Below are 14,742 nucleotides of genomic sequence, written 5' to 3' on the forward strand. Positions count from 1 at the left end.
GGGGAGAAGAGTGGGGGCGGACCATCCTTCAATTCCAGGCGTCCTTTGCCCCAAGTCCACAGCGATCTACTTCGTCCCGTACATTGCATCGTCATGCGAGTGCAATCCTCGGCTCTTTCGAATCTCAAGGCGCCCGTGGATTGGGACATCTTGGTGAGACCCCCGTCTTCAACTGCGTCGACAGCGACCGATTCTTTTCGTAGACCCTGGCGTGCGGTGCTCCAGTCTCGCAAATTCTGTTCGATGACACTCACCCCTCTGCCGAAAGCGGGAAGGATGCAGAAGAACGATTAAGGTAGCCAATGCAATGTATCGGCTGTGTGCTGTTCTCATGTTTATCGTCCGGGTACGAGGAGCACAAGATGCTGGACCACGTCATGACGTTCCGACGGCAGCGCATCATAACATCCTAGGCGTTGCATACTTTTGAATGCACGAGGAGCTTCGATGGAAAGTTTCAGCTAAATATATAGAAATATTTTGAACAGCAAAGGAAAGGATTGAGTATTCATCGGGAGAGGATATTCGACAAAAGGTGTAGACTAATGCACACTATCAGATGCAACAGTTGGAAATATTGTACATGATTCGAACAAAACTCCATCTAGAGCTTGCCACCGGTGAGCTGCTCGCCCAGCTTCTGGACTCGGCCTTGCGACACATCCCAGCGCTCCGTCTCGCTCTTCCGAGGATTCGTAACAAGGTTGAACAGGCTCGGGGGAAGACCAAGGTTCCAAATGTTGTCTCCGGCCTGCATGTCAGAGCGCCACGCATCATTCTCACCCTTGGGGAAGACGCGGTCGATTTCCGCCGCGAGCTGTTCCTCGGTCATGATGAACGTGCGAGCATTCATATAGAGGGAGTGCAAGTGATCCTCCTTCTCCGCTTGCTTCAGAGCCTTCCGGGATGCTATGCGCTCCTTCGAAAAAGCAATTCGCTTTTTTCGCCCGTGGTCCTGTAGCACCGACTGCTTCCGAGGCTGCATTTTCTGGGCAATCGACGGGCGGGTTAGGCGCTCATCTTCGCGTTCCGGCTGATTAAGGATGATGTTTCGTTGGTGTTGGCTCTGAATACTCTTCTTCATCATGGACGACTCCGTCGATTCTTTCCGCTTGTGCAGTTCCTCCAGCCCTTGGCGGAGATTGTCGCGCCGCAGCACCGACATCTTGTGTTTGAACTCTGCCTTCTCAGGATCGCCGCTCCTCGGGTTCGGCTTGCGTTCCGTCTTGGGGAATGGGGCCACTGCGTCGAGATACGCTTTGTTCGGCTTATCCGCTCGGCGAGCCGGGAAGAGCTCGCGCGGCACGGGGAGGGAACCCTTGATGCGGGGCTTGACAGGGTTGGTGGCTTGGACCATCGGGGGGATTTCAATAAAGCGAGGGGACTCAGGGCCGGTTCGAAGACTCGCCGAAGAAGCGAAGCCACGGGCCTGCACGGTGGCAGTCCGGCTGTTGCGGAGGGCCGACATACTGGGCCCTGTTCACTCCGTAGAGCGAATTGCGATAATGCTCGTCACAAAAAAGGACTGTTGTATCCGATAAGATGCGAGCTCGAAGGGGGAAAAAATTAACAGTGGAAATGGCAATGAAAAAGGAGGATGTCGCGCTGAGGAACTCGACGCAGAAGCGATTTTGCGTGGCCCGTGCACGCGATCTTGGCGCCAAAAAAATATTTGCTGTCCGCCTTTTTTTTTTCTTTTCTTCTCTTCGCGCTCTGCCATTTCTTGTGCTTGGTCTTGCCTTCGAACTCTTAGAAGGCAAATAATTTTTTGATCCAAGACTTCATTCTTTAGGGACTTCATCATGGGTTCCGGAAAGAAGGAGGCCACTCGTAAAGAGCGGCAGGGGAAGACCGGCGATGGAATGGGCAATGTCCGGACCAAAGGTGAAAACTTCTACCGGTATGGGCACTCTACGGATTTCAATGACAATGTGTGATGGCCTGTGTTAGGCTAACAACCTTCTTAGCGATGCCAAGAAGTTGAAAACCTTGAACATGTTCAAGGAGGGCAAAGCCCAACGTGATTCCGCCGGCAATATCACCAAGGCTGCTTCTTACCAGTCTCGCGAGACCCCGACTGCTCGTATCGAGCCCAACCGGAAATGGTTTGGCAACACCCGAGTCATTTCGCAGGAGGCCCTGACCTCGTTCCGTGAGGCCGTTGCCGAGCGTGCCTCGGACCCATACCAAGTGCTGCTCAAGACCAACAAGCTCCCCATGAGCTTGATCCGAGACGGTGAAGGCGCCAATGGGTTAAAGCAACATCAAGCCAAGATGGCGATTGAAACTGCTCCGTACGGCGATACGTTTGGCCCTAAGGCGCAGCGCAAGCGCGTCAAGATGGGTGTGACGTCTTTGGAGGATCTTGCTGGTGAAACCGCCAAGATGCAAGACTCGTATCTCGAGAAGCTTGACCAGGGAACGCACGCGGATGGAACTGCGATCGTCTCTGGTGATGATGTTGCCACGGAGGATACCACTCACACCACCGCTCGAGAATCAGTCTTCTCCAAGGGTCAAAGCAAGCGGATCTGGAACGAGCTCTACAAAGTCATCGACTCCTCGGATGTGGTAATTCATGTCCTAGATGCTCGTGACCCCGAGGGCACCCGCTGCAGGAGTATTGAGAAATACATACGCGAGGAAGCGCCGCACAAACACTTGATCTTCGTCCTGAACAAGTGCGATCTTGTGCCCACTGGTGTTGCTGTGAGTGTTGCCTTCTTTTTATCTCAAACTATCTGCCATCCACCTCTTTTTTTTTTAATTTTCTTATGTCAGTGGCCGGTCGGCCGTTCCATTGCTAAGTCAAGGCTTCTTCCTGCGACTTATGTCGTGTTTTCTCCATGGAAGTCTGTCTGTTACAGCTTTGGTATATCAACATTGACTCGCACCGAACTTCTTTCTGAAGCTAGGTTGATGGGCTTTCGTATTGAAAGCCTGTCGCAAGAGTCAAAACGTGTTTTGTTTCATTATTTGAGCTCTGTCTCTGCCTTTTTGGTGGCTTCATGGCAGAGCTCTTACCGACATCCCATACATTCCGTCCTTAATCACATTGACTGGTGACTGCTTGCTAACATGGCATCTTCCACCAGGCCGCCTGGGTTCGCAATCTCTCCAAAGATTACCCCACTCTTGCATTCCACGCCTCTATCAACAACTCCTTTGGCAAAGGTTCTTTAATTCAGCTTCTTCGTCAGTTCTCTTCTTTGCACTCGGACCGTAAGCAGGTCTCGGTGGGTTTGATTGGGTACCCCAACTCTGGCAAGTCGTCCATCATCAACACCCTTCGAAAGAAGAAGGTCTGCACCGTGGCCCCCATCCCAGGTGAAACCAAGGTGTGGCAATATGTCACCTTGATGAAGAGGATTTACCTCATCGACTGTCCCGGTGTGGTACCTCCTAGCCAGCACGATACTGAGGAGGATATTCTCCTTCGCGGTGTTTGTCGAGTGGAGAATGTCGAGAACCCTGAGCAATACATTCCTGCTGTGCTCCGTCGTGTTCAGCCCCGCCACCTTGAGCGTACCTATGGCGTGAAGAACACCACTGACTCATTTGAGTTTTTGAGCATTCTTGCCCGCAAGGGCGGTAAACTGCTGAAGGGTGGGGAGCCCGATCTGGACGGCGTTGCCAAAATGGTCATCAACGACTTCCTCCGCGGCAAGATACCCTGGTTCACTCCGCCTCCCAAAGGCTCTGGCGGGGACGATGAAAAGATTGACGGCCGTGAAGGCCGACTTGGAGAAATGGGACGCAAGCGGAAGCTGGAAGAGACGACCTCTGAAGCTGCGGATGAGGAGCCCGAATCCTCGGACTCCCAATCTGGTAAAGAGGAGTTCGAAGGTTTCGGCGATGATGACGATGACGATGACAACGACTCGATCGCCAATTTGGAAATAAGCGACGAGGAGAGTGGTGAAGAAAACGACTGAAGGTGTGGCATGTGTTTCACTGGATAGCGTCACATCATCAATTGCTTCCACCCGCCGACTTGTTCTAAGGAAATTGGTCCGCGATAGCTCTTGAAACACTAGAGCATGTACGCCCGCCCGATTTTTCTCGGTCAGCTATGCATATATGCCCTAACGCAGCATCTAGCGTTTGATGCTTGCGATCCACAAATGTACCTCGGCGTCGCCCTTGCAGCCCATTGAGAAGCACACTTCTGGCCTACCAACATCCTGGACAGTCACACGATCCATGATTGTACATTCCATGTATAAGTGTCGGTACAGCCACTGGCCAAGGCAGGCGTCATCAATACCCAGTTTGGCCCTTTGGTGCCACTTTCGATACCCGATTCTTGAAGGATCACATCAAAAATACAACACTCTTTCTGAGGGCTTATTGCAAACATCTAGTTCTTTTTAGCTTGGCTTATGTCTGGTAAAACCCATCTGGTGCTCTTGTAAAAGTGAATCCGAAGTATAGAAAGCTTGGACGTGATGCATTTCTCGGGCGTGGGGGTTTTGAACAGCCCTCCTTTTGGGTCTCAATTTGGGCAGATGAAACAGTTGAAGTGGACAAGAAGAGCCCAATTTGATCAGGCGATTATTCTGAAGATTTTCTTTTCTTTTCACTTTCTTTTTTATAATCATCTTGTAAAAGGGTTGGGCCTTGTTGATCTGAGAGTCCGTTTCACCGCCCGCGTGGGGCTTGACATCGTCATCGTCATTGAGCTCTGCGCTTTCTGCTTGCGATGTGCTTGCTGCCATGCCAGAAGACATGTCGATGATCCCCTACACCGGGGGAAACCTCGATGTTGTACTGTAAGTCAAATTTTCTGATTTAAGTTTCTTTTCTGACCTGAATAGACGGCATAATGACTCGGTGGTGGTCTTCGACCGTGACTCCCAACAGCTGGTTCTCCGCAATACCGCCGACACTCCCCATGCCGACTTGGAGCTAGCCAACTGTCCGTACTGCGATCGCCCAATGCGGGATAGCAGTCGGGGCCGTCACCAGGGGAATGCTGAACCCGAGGCGGGATTCACCAACCCAAACTACTTCCGCATGCTCAACAACAGCCTCCCGAGCTCCGCCAGTTCATCGACACCTCCTTCTCCACGCCGACGGCTCGTCCAGCCTGCCCTCCAAGATGGTCCCGCTCATGAATTTTCCGCGCGCTCACCACCCCCGCAGGGGATTTCCTCTGCCGCCTTCAGCCCCGATTACTTCAAGCGGTTCTTCGTGGAGGAAAGGGTGCTGGGAAAAGGTGGCAAGGGAGTGGTATTGCTAGTGAAACATGTGCTGGATAGCGTCTCGCTAGGCCACTATGCCTGCAAACGTGTACCCGTTGGTGACGACCATGAATGGTTGGAAAAGGTCCTCGGCGAGGTGCAGCTCTTGCAGCATCTCTCACATCAGAACCTCGTGTCGTATCGGCATGTCTGGCTGGAAAACGCTAAGATCAGCACTTTTGGCCCCAGTGTACCTTGTGCGTTTATCCTTCAACAGTATTGCAATGCGGGAGATCTGCACAATTACATCTGCGGCGCGGTTCAGACCTCGACCACGGCGCAGCAACTGAAGGAGCGAATTCGGCGGAAATCCAAGGGGGAACCGGAGCCTCGGATGAGCCTGGGTGGCCCTCGTACCCTCCAGTTGGACGAGATCTATTCGTTCTTCCGAGACATTACATCGGGTCTTCGATATCTTCATGTCAATGGCTATATTCATCGTGACCTGAAGCCGCATAACTGCCTTCTTCATGAAAGTGGCGATGGAATACGTGTTTTGGTCAGCGATTTCGGCGAGGTACAATCCCAAGACGCAATGCGCATGTCAACCGGTGCCACAGGCACGGTCTCCTATTGCGCACCTGAGGTCCTTCGACGCGAATACCCCGATGGTCCGTTTGGGAACTTCACATTCAAATCCGACATCTTTTCCCTGGGGATGATCCTCTACTTCCTCTGTTTTGCGGGACTCCCATACGACAGTGCGGACATAATCAACGAGGAAAAAGAAGACCTGGATCAGCTCCGTGCAGAGATCACCAGTTGGACTGGCTTCGACAACGCCCGGCGCATGCGGCCCGATCTACCCGAGAAGCTCTACACCTTCCTCGAGCGGCTACTCTCTGTGGAACCCAGTCTGCGACCCACGGCCGATGAAGTGTTGAGCGGCATCCAGGTCGGGGCCAGTACGAACGAACACTTCCGCTTCAAGCGAGCCAGTTCGACCGGCCCTGATTTGCCAGGAAGTACGCGTATCCACCCCGTTGATAGCCCACGGCCATCAATAGAACGACGCGCGCTCTCCCCAACGAAAAAATTGCCCCGTGGCTCCCTGGCCTTCCGACAAGACTCGATGTTCGACAGTCGTCATTCCCGAGCCAGCACGACCCCAATCCCAGACACCGGCCTCGAAGACCCATCCATGAGTCCTGACCGGGAAATGGTCGTCCGTTCCCGGTACCAGACCTCGCCGCCTCTATCTCCCACTCGCCGCCCTCCTCCCGAGGAATCGCCTGTTTCCCAGCAACCCCTTCTTCCACCCCCGCCCAGCAGGTTTCCTGTCCTTCGTTCTCTCGCATCCTTGGCACCCTCTTCGCCAGTCTTGCAGCTCTCCCTGTTCTTAGCCAAACTTGTTTCAACTCTGCATCCTTGCTCGCCGCTGGCGGTAAACCCCTGGATCCTCTATCCTCTACTTCTTCTTGCAGCAGTTACCCTACGCACACGCAGCTTTCGAGCACAAGCTCTTGCAATCTTCGTACATCTTCTGGTCATCGGGCTTGGTCTGCGCCTGGGTGCTCTATGTGCTTGGCATAGGGGCTCAGTTATTGACACATAGCATAGTTCACCCCCCCTCCTTCTGTTTTGCTTTGCATCTTTCATTCTTATTGCTTCATGTATTGATGACCCGTCCATGATGATACCTTCGAGATACCTTCTCTTCTTACGGAACAGCCCAGAGATAAAACATGGCTTGTGCATAACAATGCTGTATTGTATATGATGAATCTATATCCTCACTGCTGCGTCAAGTTTACTCGCAGATCTATGGCCTTGTCTATATGGTGTTTACATGTCGGGGGTCAAAAATAAACCGCATCTCCATAGAATAGAACCCCACAGCACCCTGCCGCCTTCAGAAAGAGGGCCCCGTAAGTACTCTTGACGAGCACAGTACAGGCACACACCCCGACGTCAGACGAGAACAGAGATGACCACAGGAACCTGGGTGATGCAGCCAGAGAAGCCCTCGAAACAGATTGATCTTGGAACCTAAGCAAAATGGAGACATACCACGGAGATCTTTCTCTTTTCGAAGAAGAAAAAAAGGGTATGGCCATATTGCTGCCACGGTATAGGACCATGACAGAAATGGATTCCTGTGGCGTTTTTCTTACTTTGATAGATAGACAGAAAAGAAAAAAAAAAGGAATGAGCAGGACCTACGGTATATCATGCAATTGGAAATGATCAAAAATGTGGATCTGGTTGGATAATCCAAGTTCCATGCAGATGCAAAAGATGCTTCTATGCAAAGATGAGCAGCACACCAAATTCTATTCCCACACTATGCCATTCGAGAGGCTTTGAACTTGCTCACCCGCTTGGGCGGGTCCTCGGGTTCAAAGAGCTCTTTTTCATCATTCTCTTCAGTACCGCCATTCTGCCGCGCCATGTGATTGCGCATCCTGTAGAACTCGGAGGCGATCTCCCGGCAGTGGGCTTCCTCGTCCACGTCGTCTATCTCTGGGGCCACGGCTGATCCTTGGATAACATCCCGCTCAACCAATTTATCGGCTAGCGTTTTCCCTTGGGGCGGCTGAGGCGCTGAAGGGCGGTCGGTGACATCTGTTATCGGAGTGGAGAATGGTTTAGGCTCCTTTGGCGTGGCGGGAAACAAGGGCGGTGGCACTGAGGATGGAGTCGTGTTGGTTTGCTTGCGGGCAGCGCTGGACTCGGCAAACTTGGAGGGTTTGGTGGGTGCGGTTGCCGCAGCGGATAATTCGCCATTTGGGTTGCTGTCAGAAGTCGCATTTCGAGCGCTTCTGAACCGCGAGACCTTCCTCGGGGGATCGGCGGGGCGGGCCTCTTGGGTACTTTCCGTACGCTCCACGATCGAGTCCGAGAGCACCGGCGTGTTGGTTTGTGGCGGAAGGGTATCGTTGTCGACCGGGGCCTTGGACGCAGACGCAGGCGCAATGTCCAGGTCATCGGCAAATGCGACCTTCTTCTTCGGCTTCTTGCCTTTGTCGGAGGCCATGATGCTGTTCTGGGGCTGCTTGTCTTCAACCACAGAGAGGTCTTCAATCTCATGTTTCACTTCATTGGGGAACGACTGTGCATCCTTGCCCATATTCCACATTCCCCTGGCGTTCAATTTCGCCTCCAGCTCCCGCATCTGCTGATGGTATTCTTCCGTCAGCACGGGGTAGGAGCGGCCAAATTCGTCTTCGTTCTCATCTTCATCAGTCTCATAGTCGTAGTCCTCGTCAATAGACACATCACTGCCGCCCTCGTCCAGTTCCAGCTCCGCAACAATTGCGCCCACCTCGTTAATCCCATACTGTAGCATTTCACGTCGTAGTTTGGCTTCTTCGGGGGACTCGTCAACATCGGTCACCGGTGGCTCTTCGCGGTCTTCCTCTGTTACAAGGGACACAGGACGGGAGACATCCACGTTGTCGTCGCCAGTAGCAAAGTTTGTATCCGGGACCGTAGGCTGGCTACTAGATGCAACGTCTTTTTTCTTTTCACCCGCGGATTCAGCCGGGGCAGCCTGGTCTTCACGCGCGGCAGAGACCGTGGTAGCATCGGCTTTTTTATTCTCCGTATCCGGGATATCTTTAACGCCAGCCTTCTTCAGCACCCCCAAGAGTTGCGAGGCCTGATCTCCGGGCGTATTGATTGAGCTGGAGACGACTCTTCCCTCCTCATCGAGCTCCTCCATGATCTCTCTCATGGGGTATTCCGCGCCACTGTCCGCAGGCCACTGGTCCCTTGTATCCATGGCGTACAACTCATCTTCCGCCGCGCGTAGCCTCTTCTCCATTGTAGCAATGTTCTGTTTGACGTAGTCGATCCGTCGCCCCAGGAGGTCTACCACTTGTCCGGGAGAGCGCGTCATGTCTTCTTTCCCGAGGAGCGCGCGCATTTCCTTCTCGTCTACCAACGCCCCTCCATATTCGCGGCCCACAGTGAGGATATCATCGGGTGTGGCGTCATCTTCGAGATTTCCAATCTCTTCTCGGAGGCCGTCGTACTCTGCTTCCCAGGTCCGCCAGTGGTAGAGTGATTTCTGGAGTTGGAGAATGTTGTCTTCAAGTGTGAGGCGCTGCTGCTCGAGGGCGTCAAGGTTGTGGTTTGGTACGCCCATGATGCGAGCTAGAAGACTGTAGTGGCACAGTTGCAGCCCTCTAAATACCAGTGAGTGTCAAAATGAAAAGATAAAAGGATCGGAGACGTGAAAAGAAAAAAAAAGAAGCACGTGGTCCGTGCGCGGTGGATCCTTATCTCCCCAGCTCCGGCGAGTCTCTCTCATCTCCCACGCTTCTCTCGCCATGTCGTCGAAGAATGGCATCGCCCGCCGCGATGAGGACGGTAAGTTGAATACAGACTTATTTAAAGCTTTCGGTTTTACTGGCATGCTAATTTATTCGTCTCAGAGGTCTGCCCCGTCTGCAAATCGTCGCGGTATCTCAACCCGAACATGCAATTCCTCATCAACCCAGAATGCTACCACAAGATGTGTGAGTCGTGCGTGGACCGCATATTCTCCTCTGGTCCGTCAAACTGCCCAGTTGCTGGCTGTCGAAAGACACTGCGCAAAAACCGGTTCCGGAAGCAGACATTCGAGGATATTGGGGTAGAGAGGGAAGTGGATATTCGACGACGAGTGATGCAAGTGTATGTGCCTTTCTCCCCCTTTTTTTCTATATATCTATTTATCCCTGGGATTGACTGTGTTATGTATGAGCTGACACGTAGCAACCAGGCTCAACCGGCGCGAAGAGGAATTCGACTCGAAACGCGCCTACGACGACTTCCTCGAGCAGCGCGAGGAGATCATCGCGAACCTAGTCGGGCGGATCGATGTGGCAAAAACAGAGGCCCAGCTCCAGCAATACGCCACCGACAACATGCAGTCGATCCGAACAAACCAAGCGCTGGAAGCCCAAGAGGCCTCGTCCTTCCAGGCACGCATGACCCAAGAACAAGAAGAAGCGCGACTGCGCCGACAAGCGGCCCGCGAGGAATACGAGAACGAGCGGCGCGAGATGCAAGCAGGACGCGAGGACTTTCTGTCCCGACTGGCAGCCGGCACAGCGGCAGACGCCACGTCGATCGCGCGCGAGGGCCACAAAGTCCTGCTCAAGAAGTCGTCCGCCCGACGCAGCGAGGAAGACCGCATCCGCCAGAAACAGGCCGCGCTGCGCGGCACAGAAACCACCAAGCGCACGGGCGGGCCCCTCACAACCGCCGATATCGCCGGCGCTGCGCCCTCAGCGGACACGGGCCTGGTCAAGGGCCTGCGCAAGATCAAGACCCCCGAACCCGAAAAGCCCTACGATCCATTTATGGGCCTCGTCCCCGAAAAGCGCGATTACTACTCCTTGCAGTCGTTCTACCCGTCTTCCTACCTCGAGCCTATCCGCAAGGATACCCGTATGTTAGCCGGTGGCTACGATCTGCGTGAGTACTACTCGCGCACGTTGTTTGAGGCCTTTGCCGGGCTGGGCTGTTTTGTCGGGGAAGAAGTTGCCCAGCGCGATGCTACCTCTGCTGCGGGGATTTCGAAGCCCGCTGCCACTGAGGGTGCTGCTATGGCAGCGGTAGGAAATGCAGCCGTCAATGAGAACACGGCCTGAAAAGGGGAGTCTCTTTTCCACTCTCCTTTGTTCTAGTTCTTGGGGTCGGAGGTGATGTCTCTTTTTCTTTTGGTTATTTATTGCAAAACGGGGCATAGCGAGGGCGTTGTCTGTTTTATATACACGATCAATTGAGAATTCAAAATACATGATGGAAGTGTTCATGTTCACCAGTTGCAGTCTTTACCATCCATGGATGCTATAAGCACATATCAAGGCGGTTTGCCTATTACCTGGATAATACTTAGATAGCTAGGCACGACCTTATTTTGGCCAGAAGAAATATCAAATTGACAAGGCTGATAGCATTTGCGAAAGCACACCCAGCTTTCGATAACAATGAGGTGTATGAAACATTAATCCCAAACTCCGAGGGACAAAAAATCACAATCCAAGCCCCAAAAGAAAAACACATACATACAACACTTTCACCCTAGTAACTCAGTGCCGACTATCAGCAGTACGACCCGTCATGTCAGCAGTGCTCTCAATTCCCTCCCAGGGAAGCTCATCCTCATCCTCATCCAAATCCAGGGGAACAGCAAAACGCGAAGACTTGTCCGTGATGCCAGTGACATCCTGGACAGGCGGCACATCAATACCAATAGACTCGAGGGTCATTTCCATTTCCTGCTCGGTCATTTGATGACCGGCCTGCTTCTGGCCCTCCAGAACATCATAGAGTGAATAGATTTGATCGGACTTCATGTCGACGTCTTTCAAAACCTTGTCGATGCGTTCCAGGAGTGATTTGCGCTGGCGCTTGCCGAGAGACGCATCGAGCTTGTTGTAGGCGCTTTGGTAGGACGCCAGCTGCATCTTTAGATGGGACAGTTCGTCCTCCAAGGTCTTGAGGACGGTAGCAAGGGCGATAGCTGGCGGCTGCGAGGGGCGGAGGGTAGGGTCCTCGTTGTAGGGAGACGGCTTCGGCATGCGTTCCGACACGGGGACAGGCTTGGGGATCTTGACGGGTTCGTGGTTGCACGAGCCATCATTGGGGAGGACGTTCTTGCAGACCATGCAGTTCTTTCCATCGTGCTGGGCAATCCCATCCAGGGCTTTCAGGGCTGCTTCGGGCAGACGCGACGGGTTGGTGGCCGCCAAATCGGCGTGGTGGAGCGTGATGTCCGGCAGGATGAACGCGGACGTCATGTCCTCGACATTGCGCCACTTCTTGCGCGGAGAGATCACCGGCACCGAGTGGTCGGAGTGGCGTCGTGGACGTTCTGCCGTCGGCACTGCCAGACTGTTGTCCCCGTCCGTAGTCGCTCGAGACTCGGTGGTAATGTCACCTGCAGCCGACGCAGGCCGCGGGATTGCAGGCTTGCTCTCGCGGGGTGAAGACTTGCGAGGGGCAGGAGCCTTGAGAATACTTTGGCGGGTAGAATTGACGGTTTCTGTGGCAGTAGGGTCCTTGGGGACACTCGAGCGACGTTGCTTGCGTGCCAATCTTTCCTCTTCGAGGGTCTTGCGCAAACGGGCAATTTCATTTTCCTGCAAAAATCAATGGTCAGCTCTGAATAGGACATCGGAGGCCGTCACGGGTCAAGCTACTCACATCAATAAAAGTTAGATAGGTCAAATCATCATCACCAGAGGACGCCTTGGTCGGCTCGGTCGTCTCAACCGGCTCAGTGACATCCTCCACCACGACTCGCTTGACACGCTGCTTGCCGGTATTCGGTTGCTTCTTTGCACTCTTGGATTCGGTCGGGCGAGATGTATCAGACTTCGCTGCTTTCGCTGGCGCTGTACGCTTGGGCGTTGGTAGATCAATGGAGAAGAGGGCCTCTTCGGCACGCTCCTTCTCAAGTCGAGAAATCTCCTTATTAACCTGGGTAGAAATCTTGGCCCGAGAGTCATCCTGGCGCTTGTTCTTGTAGTTGGATCGGGCACTCTTGGAGGTCACATCTTTCGTGCTGCGGCTCCTGTCCGTACGCTCTGTATAATGCTGGCTGTCTTCTGCGTCGGAGATGGCTGAGCTGGCGTCAGAGTCAACTGTATCCTGTTCGCGAGACTTTCGGCTCGAGATGCGGGTGGATTGGGACTTGAGCTCCCCGTTCTCCTGTCGGAGCACCTCGTTCTCGGCCTTGAGCTCCCGAGTCTCAAGATAGGCGGCTCCAAGTTGGGAAATGGCAGACTCGCGGTCGTGATTGAGTCGCTTGATGGCAGACTCTTGAACCTGAGCCTTTCTATCGGCAATATCCAACTGGTTCTGAAGGGCAAGGTTGGCAGCTTCCAGCTCTGTTTCGATAATTAGCCGAGAGAACTAGAAAAGAAGAAACAAATGGAAAACTGACTCTGGTTTTCACTTGCCAACCGTTTCGATCCCCTCTTATGGTCGACATCATCCGTCTCGTATCTGTCTGAATTGCGAGGCCGGTTGCCCTTCAACGTGGCATTTTCCTGACGATAACCCTCAAGCCGTTTCTCTGCTTCTGACTTGAACATCTCCAGCTCAGACACCTTGTCCTGAAGCAGTCTGAGAGAAACAAACAAGGCTTTCTCATCTTCCGGGATCGGAACGGCATCCAGAGGCATATGCTCACGGGTCAAGGAAACATCGGTTGCATCCTGCTCAAGTGGAACGAATCTGGTAGAGCGCATCTTTTGCTGGCGAGAAAAGACCGGCGTGCCATCTTCATAGACACCGGAAACAAGCTCGGAGATGTTAGGAAGGTCGGGGAGAAGAAAAGACTGCCGGGTCATGGTGTCCCCGGGAGCATTCGATGTATGGGTAACGTTGGCAGCCGGCTTGGAAACATTGTTCGGCATGCTTCCTCTGCGCATCTCCTTCGCGTAAGCCTCCCGTGATGCTCGCTCCACTGCGTCAGCAATATCCTGGGAGTTGTGTGGATTGCTAAAACGCGTCGATCGAGAGTTGGCCGCAACGGGTGCAGGACGTTCATCACCAAGAAACGAACCATCATAGTTGTCGCGGACTTTGGCGTGCATTTCGGAAAGCGACCGCCGTTGGTCCGCACGTTGTGTCTTGGATACTTGAGGGCTCATGGCTTCCTTCTGGGCTTGGCTGGCTCGTCGCAATTGGGCATCCTTGCGGAGGTTCTCGCTGACTGCGCGTCGCGACGTGGAACGCATGGCGGGCTTTTGGGGCGTCGGGTAATCCACTCGAACGGCAGGAGATGACGAGCGCACACTGTTTTCGAAGCTCATGACGGAGCTGCGCGAGTCATCCAAGCGACGGGCGGGTTTCGCGATGCCGCGTCCAGCTTCAATGGACATGTCGCTGTTGGACGAGTCGTCTTCTTCGGAGGTCTGGATCTGGGAGAATTCGGGAAAGGCGTTTTCGAGAGTAGATGTGTTAATGGCAAAATCGGGTTCTTCTTCCTGGACGCGTTGTCGTCCAGATCTAATTTTGTTGCTGGGAAGTCGAGGACTGAAGTCCAATTCTCGGGTCGAGGCCATAGCTTCGTGTTCAGGGTCGAAATCGGACACCGTAAAGCTTGCTGAAGACGCGCCTGAGTGTCTCGTGTTATCTTGAGACATGCTCAATGAATGGGGGTGTTCAAGAGGGTGGTCAATGGCAGAGCATGGAGGAGGAAGAGGTTTGTTTTGGGGTCGGGGCTCGGGAATGTTTTGGTCCAAGCGCGTCTCGGCAACCAGCCGATCCGCTTCAGTGTCTTTGCTATACACAGAGTACATGATGGGAGAATAAAATAAAGAATAAAATCCAACTTACTTTGAATAAAAGACTCGGTCGAGCTCCGTTGTGTGAGTAGAATTGGGGTTTGAAGAGGGACAGAAGAGGGCGTGAGTTTGTTTACATGGTGAGCTCTGCGGCTACCGTTCTATCCAGGCAACTACAAGGTACTTTGCACCTACGCAGCTGATCATAGCTACTCAGTTGGCATACATCTACAGAATCATGGAAATATAATCTTAAAATACGGTCAAAT

At 53.3% G+C, this 14,742-nt stretch overlaps 6 protein-coding genes across 6 annotated transcripts; 3 read left to right on the top strand and 3 right to left on the bottom strand.

The window, feature by feature from the left end:
- Positions 1–604: 604 nt before the first annotated feature.
- NUU61_005318 (uncharacterized protein) lies at positions 605–1,468 on the bottom strand (the record flags this gene model as incomplete). Its single annotated transcript, XM_056655900.1, has 1 exon — positions 605–1,468. One exon carries the CDS (start codon positions 1,466–1,468, stop codon positions 605–607), a length of 864 nt encoding a protein of 287 aa, XP_056511513.1.
- Positions 1,469–1,802: 334 nt separating this feature from the next.
- Positions 1,803–3,935, top strand: NUU61_005319 (putative GTPase NOG2; the record flags this gene model as incomplete). Its single annotated transcript, XM_056655901.1, has 3 exons — positions 1,803–1,900; positions 1,968–2,709; positions 3,096–3,935. The coding sequence occupies 3 exons, from the start codon at positions 1,803–1,805 to the stop codon at positions 3,933–3,935; spliced, it is 1,680 nt and encodes a 559-aa protein (XP_056511514.1).
- A 781-nt stretch (positions 3,936–4,716) lies between these two features.
- On the top strand, positions 4,717–6,798 carry NUU61_005320 (protein kinase IKS1; the record flags this gene model as incomplete). Its single annotated transcript, XM_056655902.1, has 2 exons — positions 4,717–4,772; positions 4,818–6,798. The coding sequence occupies 2 exons, from the start codon at positions 4,717–4,719 to the stop codon at positions 6,796–6,798; spliced, it is 2,037 nt and encodes a 678-aa protein (XP_056511515.1).
- A 729-nt stretch (positions 6,799–7,527) lies between these two features.
- NUU61_005321 (prefoldin-like protein) lies at positions 7,528–9,333 on the bottom strand (the record flags this gene model as incomplete). Its single annotated transcript, XM_056655903.1, has 1 exon — positions 7,528–9,333. One exon carries the CDS (start codon positions 9,331–9,333, stop codon positions 7,528–7,530), a length of 1,806 nt encoding a protein of 601 aa, XP_056511516.1.
- Positions 9,334–9,517: 184 nt separating this feature from the next.
- NUU61_005322 (TFIIH/NER complex subunit TFB3) lies at positions 9,518–10,825 on the top strand (the record flags this gene model as incomplete). The annotated part of the gene is made up of 3 exons (XM_056655904.1): positions 9,518–9,557; positions 9,623–9,863; positions 9,952–10,825. 3 exons carry the CDS (start codon positions 9,518–9,520, stop codon positions 10,823–10,825), a joined length of 1,155 nt encoding a protein of 384 aa, XP_056511517.1.
- Positions 10,826–11,266: 441 nt separating this feature from the next.
- NUU61_005323 (uncharacterized protein) lies at positions 11,267–14,488 on the bottom strand (the record flags this gene model as incomplete). The annotated part of the gene is made up of 3 exons (XM_056655905.1): positions 11,267–12,319; positions 12,384–13,069; positions 13,126–14,488. The coding sequence occupies 3 exons, from the start codon at positions 14,486–14,488 to the stop codon at positions 11,267–11,269; spliced, it is 3,102 nt and encodes a 1,033-aa protein (XP_056511518.1).
- Between the last annotated feature and the right edge of the window lie 254 nt (positions 14,489–14,742).

Source organism: Penicillium alfredii, assembly GCF_028826965.1.
Source record: "Penicillium alfredii strain IBT 34128 chromosome Unknown utg000007l_segment0_segment0, whole genome shotgun sequence".
Taxonomy (NCBI): domain Eukaryota; kingdom Fungi; phylum Ascomycota; class Eurotiomycetes; order Eurotiales; family Aspergillaceae; genus Penicillium; species Penicillium alfredii.